Source organism: Lissotriton vulgaris, chromosome 4_1, assembly GCF_964263255.1.
Source record: "Lissotriton vulgaris chromosome 4_1, aLisVul1.2, whole genome shotgun sequence".
Classification (NCBI taxonomy): Eukaryota; Metazoa; Chordata; class Amphibia; order Caudata; family Salamandridae; genus Lissotriton; species Lissotriton vulgaris.
The window spans coordinates 1172860204-1172878077 of NC_141691.1; the positions used below are offsets into that span (position 1 = coordinate 1172860204).

A 17874-nucleotide genomic window follows, 5' to 3' on the forward strand; every position below is an offset into this window, starting at 1 on the left:
TGCAGCATTTACTGAACTGACTTCTGGTTTCAATATATACTGGATTGATTGGTAATCCAAACTAAAAAACTTGAACTATATTTGGCGACTCTTGGCCCTTCTTGTGAAGTCACATTGGCTTCACGGTATTAAAATGTATTGTTGATGTCTTCTCCCTTTCAATGCTTCATGTCAACCAACAAAGGTCCATACGACCAATGGGGAAAAAAATCATTAACAACTTGACAAAGAGATTACATTTTAAGGCCCAGCGCTCTTACTACCTGTAGAGAGGTGCTCAGCATTGATGAATGCCCATGCATTGTGTACATGTGTACCTAATTTTTTTCTTGCTGAGCTGTTGGAATAATTTTGGTAAGAACACTCCAGCCAATTAAGGGCTGTCCTCACAGACATTCTTTCTTTTGTTCCCAGGGAGGAGTATCCCTTTTGTTGTTTTCGCCTGAAAAAGTTGGGGAAGAATGCTTATGTTAACTGTGCAACTTGGAGCGTGATAACAAAGCTCAAATCAAAGGCTTTGTTTACCACTGCATGTGTTACTTAAAAATAAAAGTGATGCTTTGTTGATTTATGAATGTCTCTGCTGCATTTCAACAATTTGTAAACACATTTTTCACGAAACATGTCCAGTCTTAAGTTATTCATGGAAAAAATACATCAAATGTTCAAAATGGTGGCGCTTCCACGCCTGTTGTACCAGCTACAGAACTTCCCTTACCCTATCGGCCCGCAGTGGTTTCGCCAGGTTAACTCGACGCTGGGTCGTTTTCTGTGGGCTGGTGGAGCGGCCAGAGTGGGGTTGAAAACATGCTTCCTGTCTACCTATTGCGGGGGCCTGGCCTCCTCTGATCTCCTATCTTACTACCAGGCTTCCCAACTGCTTGTTCTTAATGAGTGGTGGTACAGCAACAGGGGGGACCCGGCGTGTGCATTGGAGAGGTCGCTTATGGGCGAGAACACACTACACACCATTCTGTACTCAGCCCGTCTGCGTCGTGCACTACCGTCGGTTACCAGAGTGGTCTTTGCAGTGTGGAGACAGGCCCTACGCCGCATGGGCTGGTGGGGCAAGTTGACGGCTGAGACGCCGCTCTGGCATAATGGCCTGCTTCCGGAGCTTTCGGCCCTGGCCGGTTTTGAGGGCTGGAAGACGATAGGTATCTCGCTACTGGGCCAGGTCATGTCCGGCACTACCCTCAAATCATTCGAGGAACTTCGCACGGAGTTCCAAATGCCTCAGTCCCAGTTTTTCCGTTATCTGCAGCTGCACCATGCCCTCACCCCGAGCATTGCCAACCTGGACTCCCTACCAGAGTTCAGCCCAGTCGAGGCGAAGGTCTTTATGGGAGACCTGGGGGATAGGAAGGTATCCCGGATATACCACACGCTGGTTATCCATTGCTCCTCTACCCTGCACTCTCTTCGGGCGGCTTGGGAGGTGGACGTGGGCCCCCTAGATGAGGATGATTGGAGGGAGGCGTTAGAATCCCCGCGTGGGACCGCCATTGCTGTACGGCTCCGGCTCATCCAATTTAAGTACCTGCACCGGGCCTACTACACCCGTGAACGATTGTGGAGAGCTGGATTGATTTAATCCCCGGAATGTCTGCGCTGTGGGGCGGTGTCTGGATCCCTGTTACATACTGTGTGGTCGTGTGGTCAGTTGTCTGGCTTTTGGAGAGGCGTGTGGAGCTGTCTATCTGAGGTCCTAGGCTGGGACCTTCCCCGCACCCATCGGCTGGGGTTGCTGCATGTTATGGAGGGCATTGGTGGGAACATCTATAAACGTCATCTGCTGCTTTTGGGGCTTGTTGTTGCCAAGCGGGACCTAGCCCGGGCGTGGAAGGGAGTGAGGGCCCCTCCCCTGTCTGCGTGGAAAGCTGGATTGGACTATTACATGGGCCTTGAAAAGCCAATCTTTGAGGCGAGGGGCTGCCCACGCAAACACTACAAAATTTGGAAGCGGTGGGCCGGCTACCGGGGTCTGTCACTGGATCGCCCAGCGGAGCGAGAAGAGGACATTTGATTGTACGGACATTGTTGGCCCGATTCTGCGACACTCCTGTCGCACTACACCTACACCCTTTATCTGCTGCTATATGTACACGTGCGGGGGGGAGGGGTGGGGGGGGGGAGTTTCTGGGAGTTGGGGGGGACGGGGGTTGTGGGGTAGGGTGGGTTGGGGGTTTATTCATATTGAGCCTATTTTCGGTGCCTGCTTGAACATTTGCTACTCATTTGAAATACTGTACCTGTATTGTTGGTGGTGATCTCCGAACTGTGGGGTGCCACAATCTTATTGCCTACTTGCTCAGTAAAATTGGTTGTGAAAAAAAAAAATACATCAAATGACCACCTAGCTCCCTAAAACGGAATAAGACTCCAATGTATGCTGGACTACTGGAATGCACTACTACATGCTTATAATTTGCCAACAGTATCGCAACACATGGCTAAGTAACAATAATATTGCAATTGGGGATGTGTAATCATAGGTAAGTGTTTTTTTTTAAACAGATTTTTATCAGGCTTTCGAGCATACATTCAAGAAGTTCTGTAACGAATTATTGCAGTGTTTCTAAATGCTGATATTCCATCACACATTTAACGAAATTATAATTACATGTCTAAGGCAGAGTGGTACGTTGTGCAATCGGTTTAAGTCCTCTACCACCCTCAGTTGATTAGTAAGGACTTTACAAGCTGTATCACATTCAATCCACCTAGTCCCCTTCAGTATAAACTGAGCATTTAGAAAAAGTAAGTACTTCCCACTATAAACTATCCTTAACTACTTCCCCCTCCCTCACCTACCCCCAGGAGTGTTTTTTGTCTCCTAATGCGGGAATGCATATTCATTTACTGTGCTAGCTGTCAATATAGGCCCAGTGCTTGAGTTTTATCAGTCTGAGGAGTTACTACAGTTATATATCTGCTCCCCTGTTCATCATCCCTTGGTGTCAAGAATTGCGGGGTTCAGCTTTCACCTGCATGGCTTTCCCTGCCAGGTCCTCCATTTCTTCATTCTCTGGGTTCCTCAATGAGAATACCGGCGTTGCCCATGCTCTGGCTGCCTCCAGTGTTCTTTCGCTCCCTGTTTTCTTAGCTATTTGCAGCCTTACTACTCCCTCACATTCTGCCCATCTAATGATTTCTTTTTATGAGTATATGAGGGCCCCCTCTTGATTTCCAGTGGCTATTAATGTCTCTTTTTGCCAATACCAGGCCTAGGTCCTGGAATTTACTGGTCACCGTATTTTTAGCCATGAGGGGGAACCAGTTTATTAGGCAATACCCAGGTGTTACTGCCACTTCTTTTACCATCACATCTGCTAAGGTTGCAGTTACTTCCTCCCAGAATACCCCCAGTTTCGGGCAGCTTTGGAACATATGCAGGGATTCCACTCCTACGTTGCAACGTGGGCAAACTGCTGTTTGTGTGTTGAAATATTTATTGATTTTGCCCGGTGTGAGATAGGATCTGTGCAACACATAAAAATTTACCAATTGGAATCTAGCATTCCTGGTGCTTTTCCATGCCCTCTCCAGTAATTCTCCCTATGCTTTCTCTGCTATTGCCTCACCTAAATCTTCCTCCCATTTCTGATGCAATTTACTCAGACGAGGGAGCATCTCATGTGTCAGTCGCCTGAAGAGACCTTAATGGTTCCAGCTGCAGTTACTGCATACTGGCATCCCGCCGATGTCGGTGCTTCTGTGAGTCCCTCTCTCCAGTGTTTTGTATCGCGGCTGTGAGGGCAGTATGTAACAAGAAATCCCTCCAGGTATGTCATACCTTTCTCTAAAGTCGTTAAATGGGATCAGGTTGCCTTCGTCATATAGGTCTCCCATTGTGGACACCCTAAACTCTCCACAGGCCTCCAAGTCTGCGCCAGTCCCCTCTATGACGTAGTGCTTCACAAATAATCAGTGGGATCTCCGGGGCATAGGGGCACTTAGTCTTGGATATTCGTAAGTTCCTGTTCCAACACTTTTGCGCTATTTTCAGTTCTGTGGTAATTTTTCGGCCTTGTATGTGGAGTCTTAACACAGCACTCGCAACAATAGCCTCAGGCTTGGCGTCATGTCCCCCTGTGCTGCTGTACTTCTTATTCTGCTTGCCATCCACTTCGTGAGCCATTGTAACTGTGCTGCAAGATAATAGTACTCAAAATCAGGTACCGCCAGTCCTCCCTTTACTCTTGGCCTAGTAAGTGTGGAGAGTGCTACCCTTCGCCTACTTGTTCCCCATAGGAACACCGTCATCAGCGTCTTTAGTTGAGTAAACATTTGCGCTGGGATCAAACTGGTAGCACTCCAAAGTAATATAGGAGCCTTGGCAGAGTCACTATCTTTAATAGGGTGACTCTGCCGGCTACTGATATAGGGAGGGTCCCCCAGAAATCAAAGCTAGCTTTTACTCCCCTAAAGGCTCTTCCTACATTGACTTCCAATAGGTCTCCTTGGGTGTGGTATATCAGAGTTTCCAGATATCAGTTCAAAGCTTTATTTCGATAAACATGTGATATCATAAAAGCACATACACAAGATAAAATAAATAAATAAATAAATAAATAAATAAAAAATAGGGACCACAATTCATAGGTCGTTACAATTTGCAGAATTAATTACAATAAAAACATCCATACTACAATAAATAGATTAAGAGTCATATTAAACAGTAAAAGCTTTGTGGAAGTAAAAATTAAGAATGTTTAGTTAAAAAGCGAGTCATCACAGAGATTTTGCTCTTATTACCCAGGCCCAACTCAAGAATTTAGCAACCCCACAAACTAAACGTGTGCTGGTGTCAGTCTTTAGAATTCTCAAGGCTACGGAATGATTCCTGGTGCCGAGCAATAAACATGTAGGTTGTAGCCATCTCTGTCTAGGCTTTGCATATGCTGGGCACACAAAAAAGACATGGGCAATAGTTTCGGTAACGCCATTACAGGTAGGGCACTCAGATGAAGTTTGGTAAGGGGGCTTCCATTTACAAGTGTAATCATGTAAAGGTAAATTTCCCAACCTGAACTGGATGAACAGCGATCTATCCCTTGGTTTTACAATAAGGTCCAGTTACGGCTCCCAACGAGGCTCAATTTTATGCTGTTTAAACTCCTCGGTCAGCCTACCCTGGTTAGAGTCCCTTAGATCTTGCTCATCCACCCAGTTCCAGTATACTCGCTTAAGTTCAAGCTTGGGTACGGAAGCTCCACTCTCCCAACCAATTGGCAAGCCAATTTCACTCAAAAGCTTCTTAATATTGCGGATCCAACTGACTTTATGGGACCCATTAAGGTTCATGACCTCTATCAAGCCATCAAGGTATTTAGAGAGCTCGGGGGTCCGCCATAACCTGGCCCAGTATAAAAGGGGTCGAAGCCTAGCTAGATCCCGAATAGGGCGGCGGCCCAGATCACTCAATAGTGGTTTGATAGGGGTACCCATCGGAAGGGATGCTAGCTCTCTAAGGAACTTGTTTTCAGAGGTGGTAAGTGCACTAATACATTCGAAACCCCACAGCTCGGCACCATAAAGGGCGCTGCCCACAGCCTTTGCAGCATATATATCTAGGGCCGGGGCAATGGGCTTAGAGATGGACCTGCTATGTTCCCGCCCCAGAACACCAGTCACCCTTTTGTGGTTCAAAAGCATTTTATCAATATGGGGCTGCCACTTCAGATTATGAGAAATTCTGATTCCCAAATAATCAAATTCTTTTATGCGCTCCAAAGGTTCTCCATCAAGATAGAGGGTGGACCTGGAGGACTTACTTGGGTTGAAATAGAGAAGCTTAGTTTTGGTGGTGTTAATGACTAGGCCTCTAAGTTTACAGAACAGACTAAAGCGATTCAACAGTTTTTGCAAGCCCACAGGAGTTTTTGAAACCAGCAAGGTGTCGTCTGCGAAAAGTAAGGCGGGCACTTTATCGCCTGCCAGGACCGGGGCATCTGCATCAGTTTCAAGTAAAAAGGAGACAACACCATTTACAAACAAAGAAAAAAGTGTTGGGGCTAACACACACCCCTGTCTAACCCCTCGCTTAACAGGAATCCTATTGGTTTTTTGCCCTTGTGAGCCCCATCTAATACGGGCATAGGTGCCTTCATGCATACGTATCAAAAGGTTTAGGATTGGAAGCGGGATCCCCAACTCCTCCAGTATAGTCCACAATCGATCTCGAGGAACCAGGTCAAAGGCGGTCTTCAAGTCAATAAATGCCAAATAAAGACCGCCTTTGCCGATAGTGACCACCTTCCAATGGAGGAGGAGCAGTCTAAATGCTTGATCAGTTGTACCAGTACATGCCCTGAAACCAGCCTGGTAAGGGGAAATGATTTTATTTTCCTCTGCCCACGAGAGGATCCTTTCGTGGAGAACCCTGCCAACCAACTTCTGTCCCGCGTCTATCAGACTAATTGGACGGTAGTTGGCAGGGCTCTCCCTGGGGCCCTTCTTATAAATGGGAATCACCTCGGCCGCTTTCCAGGAACTAGGAACTGGAGAGCCTGCCATCAATGCATTTATAAAGATGGTGAAATACGTTGCCCATCCTTCGGGGTTGGCTTTAAAAAGGTCACCAGGAACTCCGTCCTGTCCTGGGGCTTTGGCAGAAACTATCTTGGCTATTGCAGCGAGAACCTCTTTTTTATTGACTATGGTTGGCGTGAGCTGACCGGAACCAACAACCGAGGCACCGCTCAAATGCCCGGGGGCTCCGGGCAGGTCAATCCCTCCATATAGCCTAGAAAAATGTTCAAACCATTCACTATCCGTGATATGGTTTGGAATTTGGTTCGAGCTGCACCCAGATGATTTTCTAACTAATGACCAAAACAATTCAGAATCCCTATTTTTGCTTGCATCTCTGAGATTTTCCCAGTGGGACTCTTCCCAAGCCCTTTTTGCGGCTATAATTGCCTTTCTATAATGCAATCTTGCCGAGCGCACAGATACTGGGTTCGAAGATTTGATGGCAGAGATTAAATCAGTTTTCCTCCTCCTGCAATTACTATCAAACCAGCTCTGTAGTGGCTTAGTACGTGCCGAGGTCTTCTTAAGAGGGACCATAAACAACTTGCCAATGTGGTCCATTGTGGCAGTATAAATGTTTTCTATCTCTACTGACCCTGCCTCCTCACCACAGACTACAGACAGCCTTAATAACTGCTCTGCAAGGATTCCGTCCAACTGGCACAATTTAGAATCGTCCAGGCAGAACTTTGGCCATTTTAAGAATCTATTAAAGTTCGATGGAATATGTTCTTTTGTTAATAAACTCCTATCTTTGGAGGACATGCGCTCCTTTCTATCCCATGGGTTTTGCAATGTGAGGGACAAAGGGTTGTGGTCACTCTCAACCGATGGAATAATGACCATATCCACTACAGACTTCCAGGTTCTCCTATCAATCATTATGTAGTCAATCCTACTCTCGCACAATACTCTATTATAAGTATTAGCACCCTGAGTGTCGGAGATAGTGCGGCCGTTGACAGCCCGTAAACCTGTTTCTATCATTAAGCGGTTTAATTGAATGACTACAGGAGACCATCTTCTCACAGGCTTGAGAGTTAAGGACGGAACGCCCCATTGTGCGTCATCCTCATGTGTTCCTAAAATATCCTCTACTGCCATGGGTTCGAATGAACAGTTAAAATCTCCAGCTACTAGGGCTAAAGAATCAGGAGCACACAACCTTAACAAGTCAATTAATATCTCAACTGTGGGCGATTTGCCCCTCCCTGCGTTCCTCTTATATAAACATTGAAAAAATCCCAGCCAGGGTCACCATTAATACTTTCAACAGATAGCCTCATGATGTCCGGACAGGGGAGAGTATGATGTATAATCCTAAGGTTGAGATCAACCCTTACCCATGTTATGAGCCCCCCTGAGGGACGACCACGACCAACCGATGTAGCAGGCACACAGAAGGTGGAAAAACCATGCATATGCAACGGTTCTAAGCTCCAAGTCTCTTGAAACATGCAGATGTCAAACCCATTGATAAAGTCAACCCAGTCAGGCAACAAAAGCTTGTTGCGCAGTCCTGCCACGTTCCACGAAACAATTTTAAGCGTACTAGCATTATCTCTACCAAGGGATACAATGTTTGAAATGTCAGTCAAGGTTGGGGAGGCCTTAGTATCAATACTAACCACCGGGTCCAAGACTAAGCCAGTGGGGTCTATATCCTCTGATGCTTGAAATACAGGTAGTTCTATAGGATGATCACCCTGAGGGGAAGAAGGGATACTTATTTCGCTTGCAGTTGCATCTGGTCAATCGACTGCGTCAAGGCAATCATAGCGATTACGGTGAAAAAAGCTATCAAAGTTTGCAGGGGGCATGGACCAATCTCCTTGTGCTACTCCCCTCCTACGCCCAGGAACCAAGGTCCATCCGTCAGCTTGAGCGGAAAAATGACCGGGAGGGTAGAAATAAGTTAGAGGGAGGGGATGAACAGTCGTGCCTGTGCTAGGGTATCTCGAATTGCAAATGAAGTCAACAATTCTAGGATTGCTGAAGTTAATCAAAATACAATCTCCCCTTATGTTTTTAGCCAAATGACCTACCCATGGAGTCCTGCAAATCATAAGTATTTTGCCTGCTAGGTATGGGGGCAAGGGTCTATTCACATTTAGCCAGTGTATCACTCTGTTCCATAATTTTGTAGGGCTTTCCCTTTCATTAGCGGCCAATTCTGGACCCGCTAGCACCACCACAAATGGACAAACCTCCGGGGGTAAATTTAAGATCTTTTTACCTGCAATGGGTTGGTTGACCAATCCCCCCCCACCAGGCATGTTTTGATCTGGAGTTTTCTTTCTTTGGGGTAAGCTATTCACATTGGGACAAGCTAATTCTTTGGGGGTGGGGATAGCTTCAGGAACAGGTATAGACGTCTGGACTGAACCTGAATCTACTAATTCCTTGTTAGTCACTGGAGTGGGAACTATTTCTTTACGGTTTTTAGGAGGTTTAGACAGTTTTGCAACTGGGAGTTTCCAGATATGTTAAGCACCAGCTCTCCCACTGGACTCCCTCCTTCTCCTGTGGTCCTACTCTGCCCTCCTTGGCAGGGACGAGGCATAATTTTGCACAGTTCACCCTGAGGCTCGCCACTCTCGCCAATCTTTGTAGGAGTTTTTTTTGCCCCCAAAGGGCTTCTCCCGCATCTGCCAAGATCAGCAGCAAGTCATCTGCATATAATGTAATGTGATGTGTTTTCCCTGTTACTTCTAGGCCTCGATAATGAGTCTCTGCTCTAGCGCTGGCCGCCAGCGGTTCCATGGCCAAAGGAAGCAGCAGGGGTGATAGCGGGCACACCTGACGTGTTCCCCTATATAAGCGGCAGGCGTCAGAGATCAGTCTGCCCGTTTTTGCCGGTCTGTCATAGGCTGGTTTCAGTAGTGGAATAATTACCGCTTCTCTCGTTGAACCAGGGAGCTTTCCCTCTTGCTACGCTTGGTTATATACTTCTACAAATCTAGGACCCAACAGTTCAATATATACGGAGAAGAACTCCAGAGGGAGTCCGTCGGTCCCTGGCCTTGATGGACCCCCCTTACCTCACTCAGTTCTATATTTCTTCCCAGGGTCTCTGCTACTTCCTCTGATTCTACGGCAATTCAATTTCACCTATGAATTTGTTGAGTTCTTCGTTTGTAGGGGACATCCTACTTTCATACAAGTTTGTGGTGAATTTCTCCCTCCTGCCCCTACAGCTCTAGAATGACCGAACCTCTCCTAGCCGGATTAGCCAGCCAGGCCAGCAGAGCCCCAGATTTGCCCCTTCCAGAGTGAGAGCGAACCACATAATTTTTTTAGACGAAGCAGTGTTGCCTCTCTACCTCTTCAGATACCGCTTCTTTGGCTGTCAGGAGCTGCTCCTGCTTATCTCTCCTTTCAGGTCTTTCTTCCTCTACGTCTTGAAGTTTCTGCTCAGCTGCTAGGGTGTCCCTCAGAAGCACCTTCCGGATTCCGACCGCCTCTGAGATGCAACACCCTCGTATTACAGCCTTAAAGTCCTCCCATTCTATTAGCTTGTTCGTCGCTGTGCCGGCTTTCTCTTCAAAATATTATTCAATAGCAGTGCACATTGTCGCTCGGTAGACTTGGTCATCCAGAGCTTCAGGCCTTAGGAGCCAGGTCAGGATATTGGGCCTCTCTCGGGACCAGACCAATCCCAGCAATAATGGGTTATGAACCTAGATTGTTCTGGCTAGGTATAGCTGCTCTGTGCGCATTCATGTATGTCAGGGGAACACAGTATGGAATCTAATCTGACATGTAATTCATGCAACACCAAAAAAAAAAAGGAATAATCTCGTGTCCCCTGGGTGCTGCCTCCTCCAGGTGTCCACTAATCTCCACCGCTGCTGCCAGTGCCTTCGTGCTTCTGCTAATTTACGCATGAGAGAGTCTGGGAGAGGAGGATGCGAGCAATCCAACTCCACAGCTGTAATGAAATTAAAGTCCCCCCCCTAAAATTATCGAACCTGTCAGCGCTGGAGCCAACGTTCTGGAAAGGTGAGTCATAAATGAAGTTTGGTCTGTGTTTGGGCCATAAATGCTACCCAAAGTTACATCCTTACTATCGAACCTTCCCGACAGTATGATACATCTCCTATCTGGGTCAATTATTTGCCCAGTGCACTGAAATGGTACTCCCGCCTGTATAGAGATCAGGACCCACCGGACACATCTGGCACCTAAAAATAAACCCCGATTTGAAAAAGAACCCCGACTGCCCCACCCCGGGACAGGTACAGGTATCAACGCTCCTATCCAAACTCACAAAGTTACAAGAAAATCTCCTTGTGGTTTTTGGATCCCGGAGCACCGCCACGCCGTACTCCCAAAAGTTATAATTCAATTTGCAGCCCTGGCTCTCATACTGCATATCTCCATCCTTTCCATTAGGAGTTAGGTCCTCGGTATTCCCTCCCTCAGTCTCAGTCTGGCATGACAGTGGTGTGGTATATATGATTGCTTCAACCTCTCATCTCGTCCCCTTTACGCAATATCGTCCGCCTTCTGGGGTGTGATCTGTGACAATTCAGATTATGAATCCTCATTGGCACTGGTGGCCAGTGATCCACCCAATCTATCCACTTCTTGCCCACTCCTGCTTGATCTAGGGCTAGAACCACCTTGGCTAAGCTACACAACTGCTTGCAGTGCTTTCCATCTTTCAGATCTGACCTCCTTCGAGGAAGGCGCCCGAGTGGTAGTCTTGCTCTTTACTCTGGTCGTCTGTGCCTTATCTGATGAGGGATTGCGCCCTTCATGTGTCCTGCCAGGGAGTCCAACCAATCCCAGGTTTCTTGGGGTTTGTTAAAGAGCCTGCCAAGCTCCTGGGGTAGCTCTTCCTGGATCAGCGCTTAACTTGTGCGGAAATAAAAAGAACAGAAGTCCGCGCGCCTGAGTGGCGCCTAAATAGGCACAGCGATGTCATAACCGACGCTACCGACGCCAACTTAATCACATGGAGCAGAATGGAGCCACCTGATATTACGCGCAAGGGTTATTGCTCAGCAAAAGTTTCCATATCCAGTCTGACACCTGGGAAAATTCAAAGGTAAGGAATCTGCAGCTAGAAGTCTCTATCAGATGATCTAGATCAGTTGTGGACTCCTCTGTACCTAGAATGTAATGCATAGAATGCTAAGTTTGGCTAAGACTTCAGCATGATGTAGAAACTACTTCAAAGTGAAAGGAGACTATCAGTTGAAGCAAATGCAGAAGGAGTCTATATTTGCTGTGCAATAGTAACTTTTCAGGCCCGTCAGCAAGTTGGAAATCCTGAAGCTGTTATGCCTGTACATGTTCTCAAGCTCCTTCCCAGGTGGGTTTAAAATAGTGCTGCGAAGCATTATTCACCACATTCATTTTCTATCTCCATCACTTTAGTTTCTTCTAAGCCAGAATAGGTAATGCATGTGCTTTCTACATTGTCTGTCTTCATTTGATCAATGTTTTCTATATTTGTTTTTATGTGCCTCCAATGAAGGTGATTCATTCTTGATAAAAGTGAACTTTTAGTATGAAGGGGGAAGTCTATTAGTTTAATACAACACAAATACAATGGCAAGGCCCTTTGTACCAAAACGTCCTGCTCTGGCTACCTGGTGCAAACCTATAGTGGTATTGTTACTGGTACCTCTGAGTCTCAAAAAGAAAGCTAAAAATGACCATAGAGAACAAGTGATGGCATTACAATCTCATTGTTCAGTCAGTAAACATTTCTGAACCACAATAGTTTGATAGGATTCTCCATCAGATACAAACCAATGCACTGCATGGTTCACTTTCTGACTGCTCCACCATGGAGCTAAGCAGCAGGCCAGCATCCTCACAATGCGAAGCTCCAAAGGCACTGTTTGCATGCACTTTCTTCTACAAATCCACTAATTCTTCTTCCCAGCATGGGACAGGGTAACAACACGATAATGCACCAAACCTTAACACCCCATAGCAGACAAGATATGGCAGATTTAAACTCCGTTTACAGAGGACATCTGCAACAAGTTCTACTTTATTTGCAGCACAGATTTTTAGATATGACTGAATAGCGAAAGAAAATATAATTAGGTTGCCATCTTATAGGCACCCTGCACTCCCCCTTGAATACAACATACAATCTTCAATAATATTGATGCTCAGTTAAAAAAAGCCCTAAAAACTTTAATTCTGACGTATAGTGAAATGCAAATAATTCCATAAAACCTTCAATTCTGACATATAGTGAAATGAAGATAATTCATGTAAAAATAAAATAGGATGTAAACAACCACATACAAAGATTTTACAAAAGAAAGCACAACATATATATTGTATACATTAAACATTGAACTCAGCAAACATTAAATGGTCTGACATTAATTCAAACTTCATAAACTGCTTAGAATCACTTTATTTTACATGTAAAAAAACAAATTCAGGTACCTCTGATCCCAAACGACTGTCTGCTGACATCTGACAAAAAGATAGCAGTGCTTGGTGGAAAGCAGGTGACAGCTTCCTGGGTAAGCATATCGGGAAATAACAAAAAAAATCAAAAATATTAATTTGCTGACTTTTTATCTTCTTTCTCTCCAGAATTGAAAACGAATGGATATTTAACAATGAAATGAAACATTAAGTACATGCTGTCAAATGTTTTTATGCACGTGTGTCAAATTCAATTCTTTGAGACAGTAATGATTTAGCATTAAACAGATGGGCATGTGGGGATCACTGCATTTAGAAGTAACCTTCAGTCTTTTCATATGAATCTCTATCTCTCAGTGAGCATTCCGACATGTCAACCTTAAATAAATGGTATAGCGATTATCTAGCGACAATCTTAGGGTTCTGTCATGCATAGCTACTCAACATAGGTAATAAATATACAGAAAATATTAATCTATGAGTCTTCTTGGAAAGAATAACTTCCCAAATGGCAGTAGACGTGCAAATGGTCCTCTATCGGCAATTACTTGAGCAGATCAACCCCCATCCCCCTTTAGGTTTTCTAATGAGGTGAAGGACATGTAAGTGCTCATTAGTGCTCATCACCAGAATGGAGTACACCATTATCATATCTGAACTATTACTTGTAATCCAACCACATCTACTCTAAATCTATTGCCATTGTCCCCTCCATGTATCAAAAAAGCAATCGTCAATGTAATTCAGGCCTAAAGGAACTCAAGTCTAATACATTCCATCACGTAAAGAAATGGTGGATATAAACCAGATGGAAAACGCCACCTCTGGGTGCATATGCATCTTGTGATTAGCAAGATGATTCTTGCTGACTTCAATTGCTCTAATGCGGAGGGATCCAGCCAGATGACTGAACGTCATGGAGATCCTCTTAAGTGCCAGACAGCTCTAAAGCTTCATCCTTCTAAAGAGCATGGGATCACTACGACGCCATGCTTGTATCCGTACCACATTGACCTTGTTTTATTTATTAGTACTTAGAGTGGCCTGCCACTGATGGTAGACACCGATGTTTTAAGAGCTACTGGAAACCACAGGCTTCTGTTGACTACTTTATTCAGTGAACTATACAACCAAGGGATAAGGCATCGCCACCACCAAGACTACATGAGAGGGTATGGAAAACAGAGTGTTCTGAACAGGTTTATGTCCATCGTTCACCAATGGAAGTCCTGAGATGCCCCAGAGACACAGATTGTGTCTAAAAGGTTTCCCCAATGGTGGGCCTACTGCAAGTGCAGCTTCCATTGAAGGGCCACACGCATGGGGAACTAGCAAGATACAAGATGTTAACATGCTGTTGATCCTCAGAGCCACATAGGATGAAACAGTAGCACTTACACAAAACACTGGGACGTCTCGGGAATCACTGCAGAGGTGGAAAGACTTCAAGGTCACAATGTCGAAGACATCCACAATAAATATCATCTTTTTTGAACGGTGAAGATGAGACTTGGACTCATTGATAGAAAACCAAAGGATAGATAACAAAATTGTTTTCTTCAGGTGATGTGAGACTAGCTGATGCAAGGCCATAAGGAAAGTGGACAACTGGAAGTATTCTGATTTCACCCTGAATCGTAGATACTCCCGGAAGAACTGCAGGACTGGTAAATGAAAAAACGTGCGCTGCCAGTCAAAGGATACCATTCAACTCTAATTGTCATAGGCAAGCACAACTGCTTAGAAGGAACTGGCTTAGAAGGCAATGAAACCCTCGTCGACGTGGATGCTGTCGACGAGACCGTCGTCGACGAAGAAAAAGCTGATGTTGTAGTCAGCGTCGTCGTCGAGGATGCAGCAAATGCCGTTCTCGTCGGCGGAACGCTCGTCGACGGCGAAACTTTAAGAGGCGTGGAAACACCTTGAGAGGCAGCAGAAGACGCCTGAGAGCCAGGTCTCGTGGGCGTAAAGGTGGGAGGAGCCAGAGGCATGGCCAACTTCATCTTTTTGAGGAAAGGAGATGGAACATCCTGTAAACTACCACGCTTGGATGCTGCTGAAGAAAGTCCAGAATGAAAACTTTCTGCGTCTGAAAGGACTGAATCCTTGTCCTTTAGACGTTGAAGCCAAAGGAGAAGGCGGCCTTCTCTGTCCTTCAGAGTCTATGTATAAAAAGTTCTACAGAACTTGCAGCTGCCAGCCTCATGATCAGGGTATAAACAGTATATACACTTCTGGTGGGGGTCCTTTTCAAAAAGGCGCAGCTTCCCACAAGAAGAGCAAGGTCTAAATAAAGACTTCTTACTTGACATGTTGAGCTAAACACTGGAAATAGAAGAGTAGAGGTGAAAACTGAGCAGAGCTCAGGGAGACTCCCTTCACACGACGTGCGGTAGAAAATCTGAGGGCTTGAGCTTCTGAGGAGAAGGTTCTAGAGGGTGCTGGCGCCTGAGTGGCTGTAATTTGGACTAACAAAATGACACTAATGTGTTACAAGTAGTTTTTCTCTTTATCATGCTTTCCTATGTAGGAATCGTTTTTAGAGGATTTCAGTTTGTTTTCCTCTTCTTTATCATGTACTATGTTTTTATATATATACATATATATATATATTTAGCATTATTGCTATTTTATTTGCCGTGGGACTCCCACTTCGACGACGGGGAATATTCAAGCATGTGAATCTATGAAAGACACCCCTAATACTGGAGAAGTGACGCATCCGTCACCACTGTAATCTCTGGTTGGGGAAAGGAGAGGGATCTGCCATTGACCCAATCCTGGTTCATGAGCCAAGACTGCAATTGTTGAGCAGTGCCCTGCAAGATCTGGACCAATCGGACAGATTCCCCTGGTGCTGTGCCCACTGGAACTTCAGGTCCCACTGCAGAGCATGCATATGCCACCCGGCATGATCCACCAGCAGGAAGCAGGAAGCCATGAGGCCCAGCAGCCTCAGGGTCATTCTGACCGAAACCCATGATAGAGGCTAAAAGATTGGAATCATAGCCCGAATACCCGGGCTCGCTGCTTGGGAGGATAAACCTGTTCACCGACCGCAGCCCCAAGCTGGAGGAAGAAAACATCTTCTTCCCAAAGTGGTCCTGCTTCTTGGATTCCCTATCAGGTGGTGCGTTTGGGAATGCTCATTTGTACATGGAGGCTTGAACTACCAAGCTCTCAGAGGTAGGATGGAAAGATAGGAAAATGGGGTTGGCCGGGCCGGGCTGTGGTGTTGGGCAATCATCCTGTCCACAGGAGCCCATGTGTTGGGCTTGGACCAAGTGCCCAAAAGGATGTCCGTAAGGGCCTCATTGAACGGCAGCGGGGGCTCCGAGGAGGCTGCTGGCGGTTGAAAAACCTTTGTCAGATGCCCTACGCAAAACCACTGCATACGATGCACCCTCCTCCGTAGCCACGGTAAGGGGAGACAGCATGCCAAGGTCTGGGGAGGAGTCCAGACCACTGGCCACACCCAACTCCTCTCTCCAGTCTGGTTCCACCAACTGATCTGCAAGAGGGTCCACAGACCCCTCCCAGTCCTCCTCACCCTCTCCTTTGAGCCACTTAGAGCGGTAGGAAACGGGGTACAAAAACACCGGTCGGTGCCGGTCCCGATGCCGGGCGCCATCGTTCTGGCTCTGTGTCCTCATCGAGGGGGAGGCCGGGGTCGACGGCAGCTGGGGGCACAACCAGCGGCGGGGTTGTTGTCACTAGATACGGCGCCGTTGGAGGTGGCATGAGGTCCACTGGCAAAGATCCGGATCCAGGTCTGGCTCCTTGGGTGCTCTGGGGTTTCGGAGACGAAGCCGCCGACATCGAAGGCCTAAATCCCCCAACCGAGGCCTCGGTGTCGGGCTGCCGGAAGATAGAATGCAAGGCTTTGTAAAAACTGAGAAGCTGGTCAGGAGCCGCTCCGGGTCCTGGAAAGGGAGGGAAGGCCGAAGTCGACCCAACAGGCTCAGCGGGCTGAGCTGGACGACTCCCTTCCATGTTCCACGTTGGCTGATGGACTGGAGAACGTGAAGAGCGACAATGCTTCTTCGCCTTCTTCATGTGCTTCGACTTACCTGAAGACTTTGATGACAAGTGTGTTCCACGTTGGCAGATGGACTGGAGAACGCGAAGAGCAACAATGCTTCTTCACATTCTTCATGTGCTTCGACTTACCTGAAGACTTCGATGACAAGTGGTGGAGATGGCTCCATGACTGGTCCTGTGACCTCCCTCTCGAACGGCGTGGAGTGTACTGCCGGGCCTTAAGAAGCTTTTGGACCGCTCCTGCTTCAGCTTCATGGCCCGGCAGTCGGAGCACGATTTTGAGTCGTGGTCGCCCTCCAGGCACCAAGTGCACACGAGGTGCGAGTCCGACCCCACATCAATTTGTAGCAAGAGTCACAAGCCTTAAAGCAGGTACAATGTGACATCCCTCCGTGTACCAGGAGTCGATTGACTCAAAAAAGGGTGCCGACAAAAGTCGCAAGAAATGGAGTCAAAAAGTGACTTGAGGTACCAATATCTCTGGATCTGTGCTGGCTGGCACGGACAAAGAAATAACTGAAGTCAGCGTGCGAGTGCGGCGTCTAAGTGATACCGCAACATCATTCCGGCGACCACGTCGCCAACGACGAATGCAGAGTCGACCAAAGCCACCTATCAACGAGCAGGGGTACTGCTGAGGAAAAAATTCTCTGGATCCAGTCTGACGACTGGGGGTAATTCTAAGGTGAGGAATCCATAACTAATTGTCTCTTTCAGATGTAAGGAATTTGAAGTTAGATAAAGTATCTACCAGAAACAAATTTACTGAAGGTAAGCAAATTAGTCTTCTGATAGATTCCTCTAATCGCAGATTCCTCACCTTCAGAACCAATATCAAAATAATACATCCTGAGGTGTAGCGTCTGTAGAATGGACTCCGATACAAAGGTC

At 46.5% G+C, this 17874-nt stretch overlaps 1 protein-coding gene across 8 annotated transcripts in view; it reads right to left on the reverse strand.

Moving 5' to 3' along the window:
- RELCH (RAB11 binding and LisH domain, coiled-coil and HEAT repeat containing) overlaps positions 1-17874 on the reverse strand; it is an 853871-nt gene that overhangs the window by 554084 nt on the left and 281913 nt on the right. For all 8 annotated transcript variants that reach the window (XM_086965401.1, XM_086965404.1, XM_086965403.1 and 5 more), the window contains one exon: positions 12958-13033. In XM_086965401.1, coding sequence (XP_086821527.1) covers positions 12958-13033 — 76 coding nt within the window. The remainder of the gene's footprint in view (positions 1-12957; positions 13034-17874) is intronic.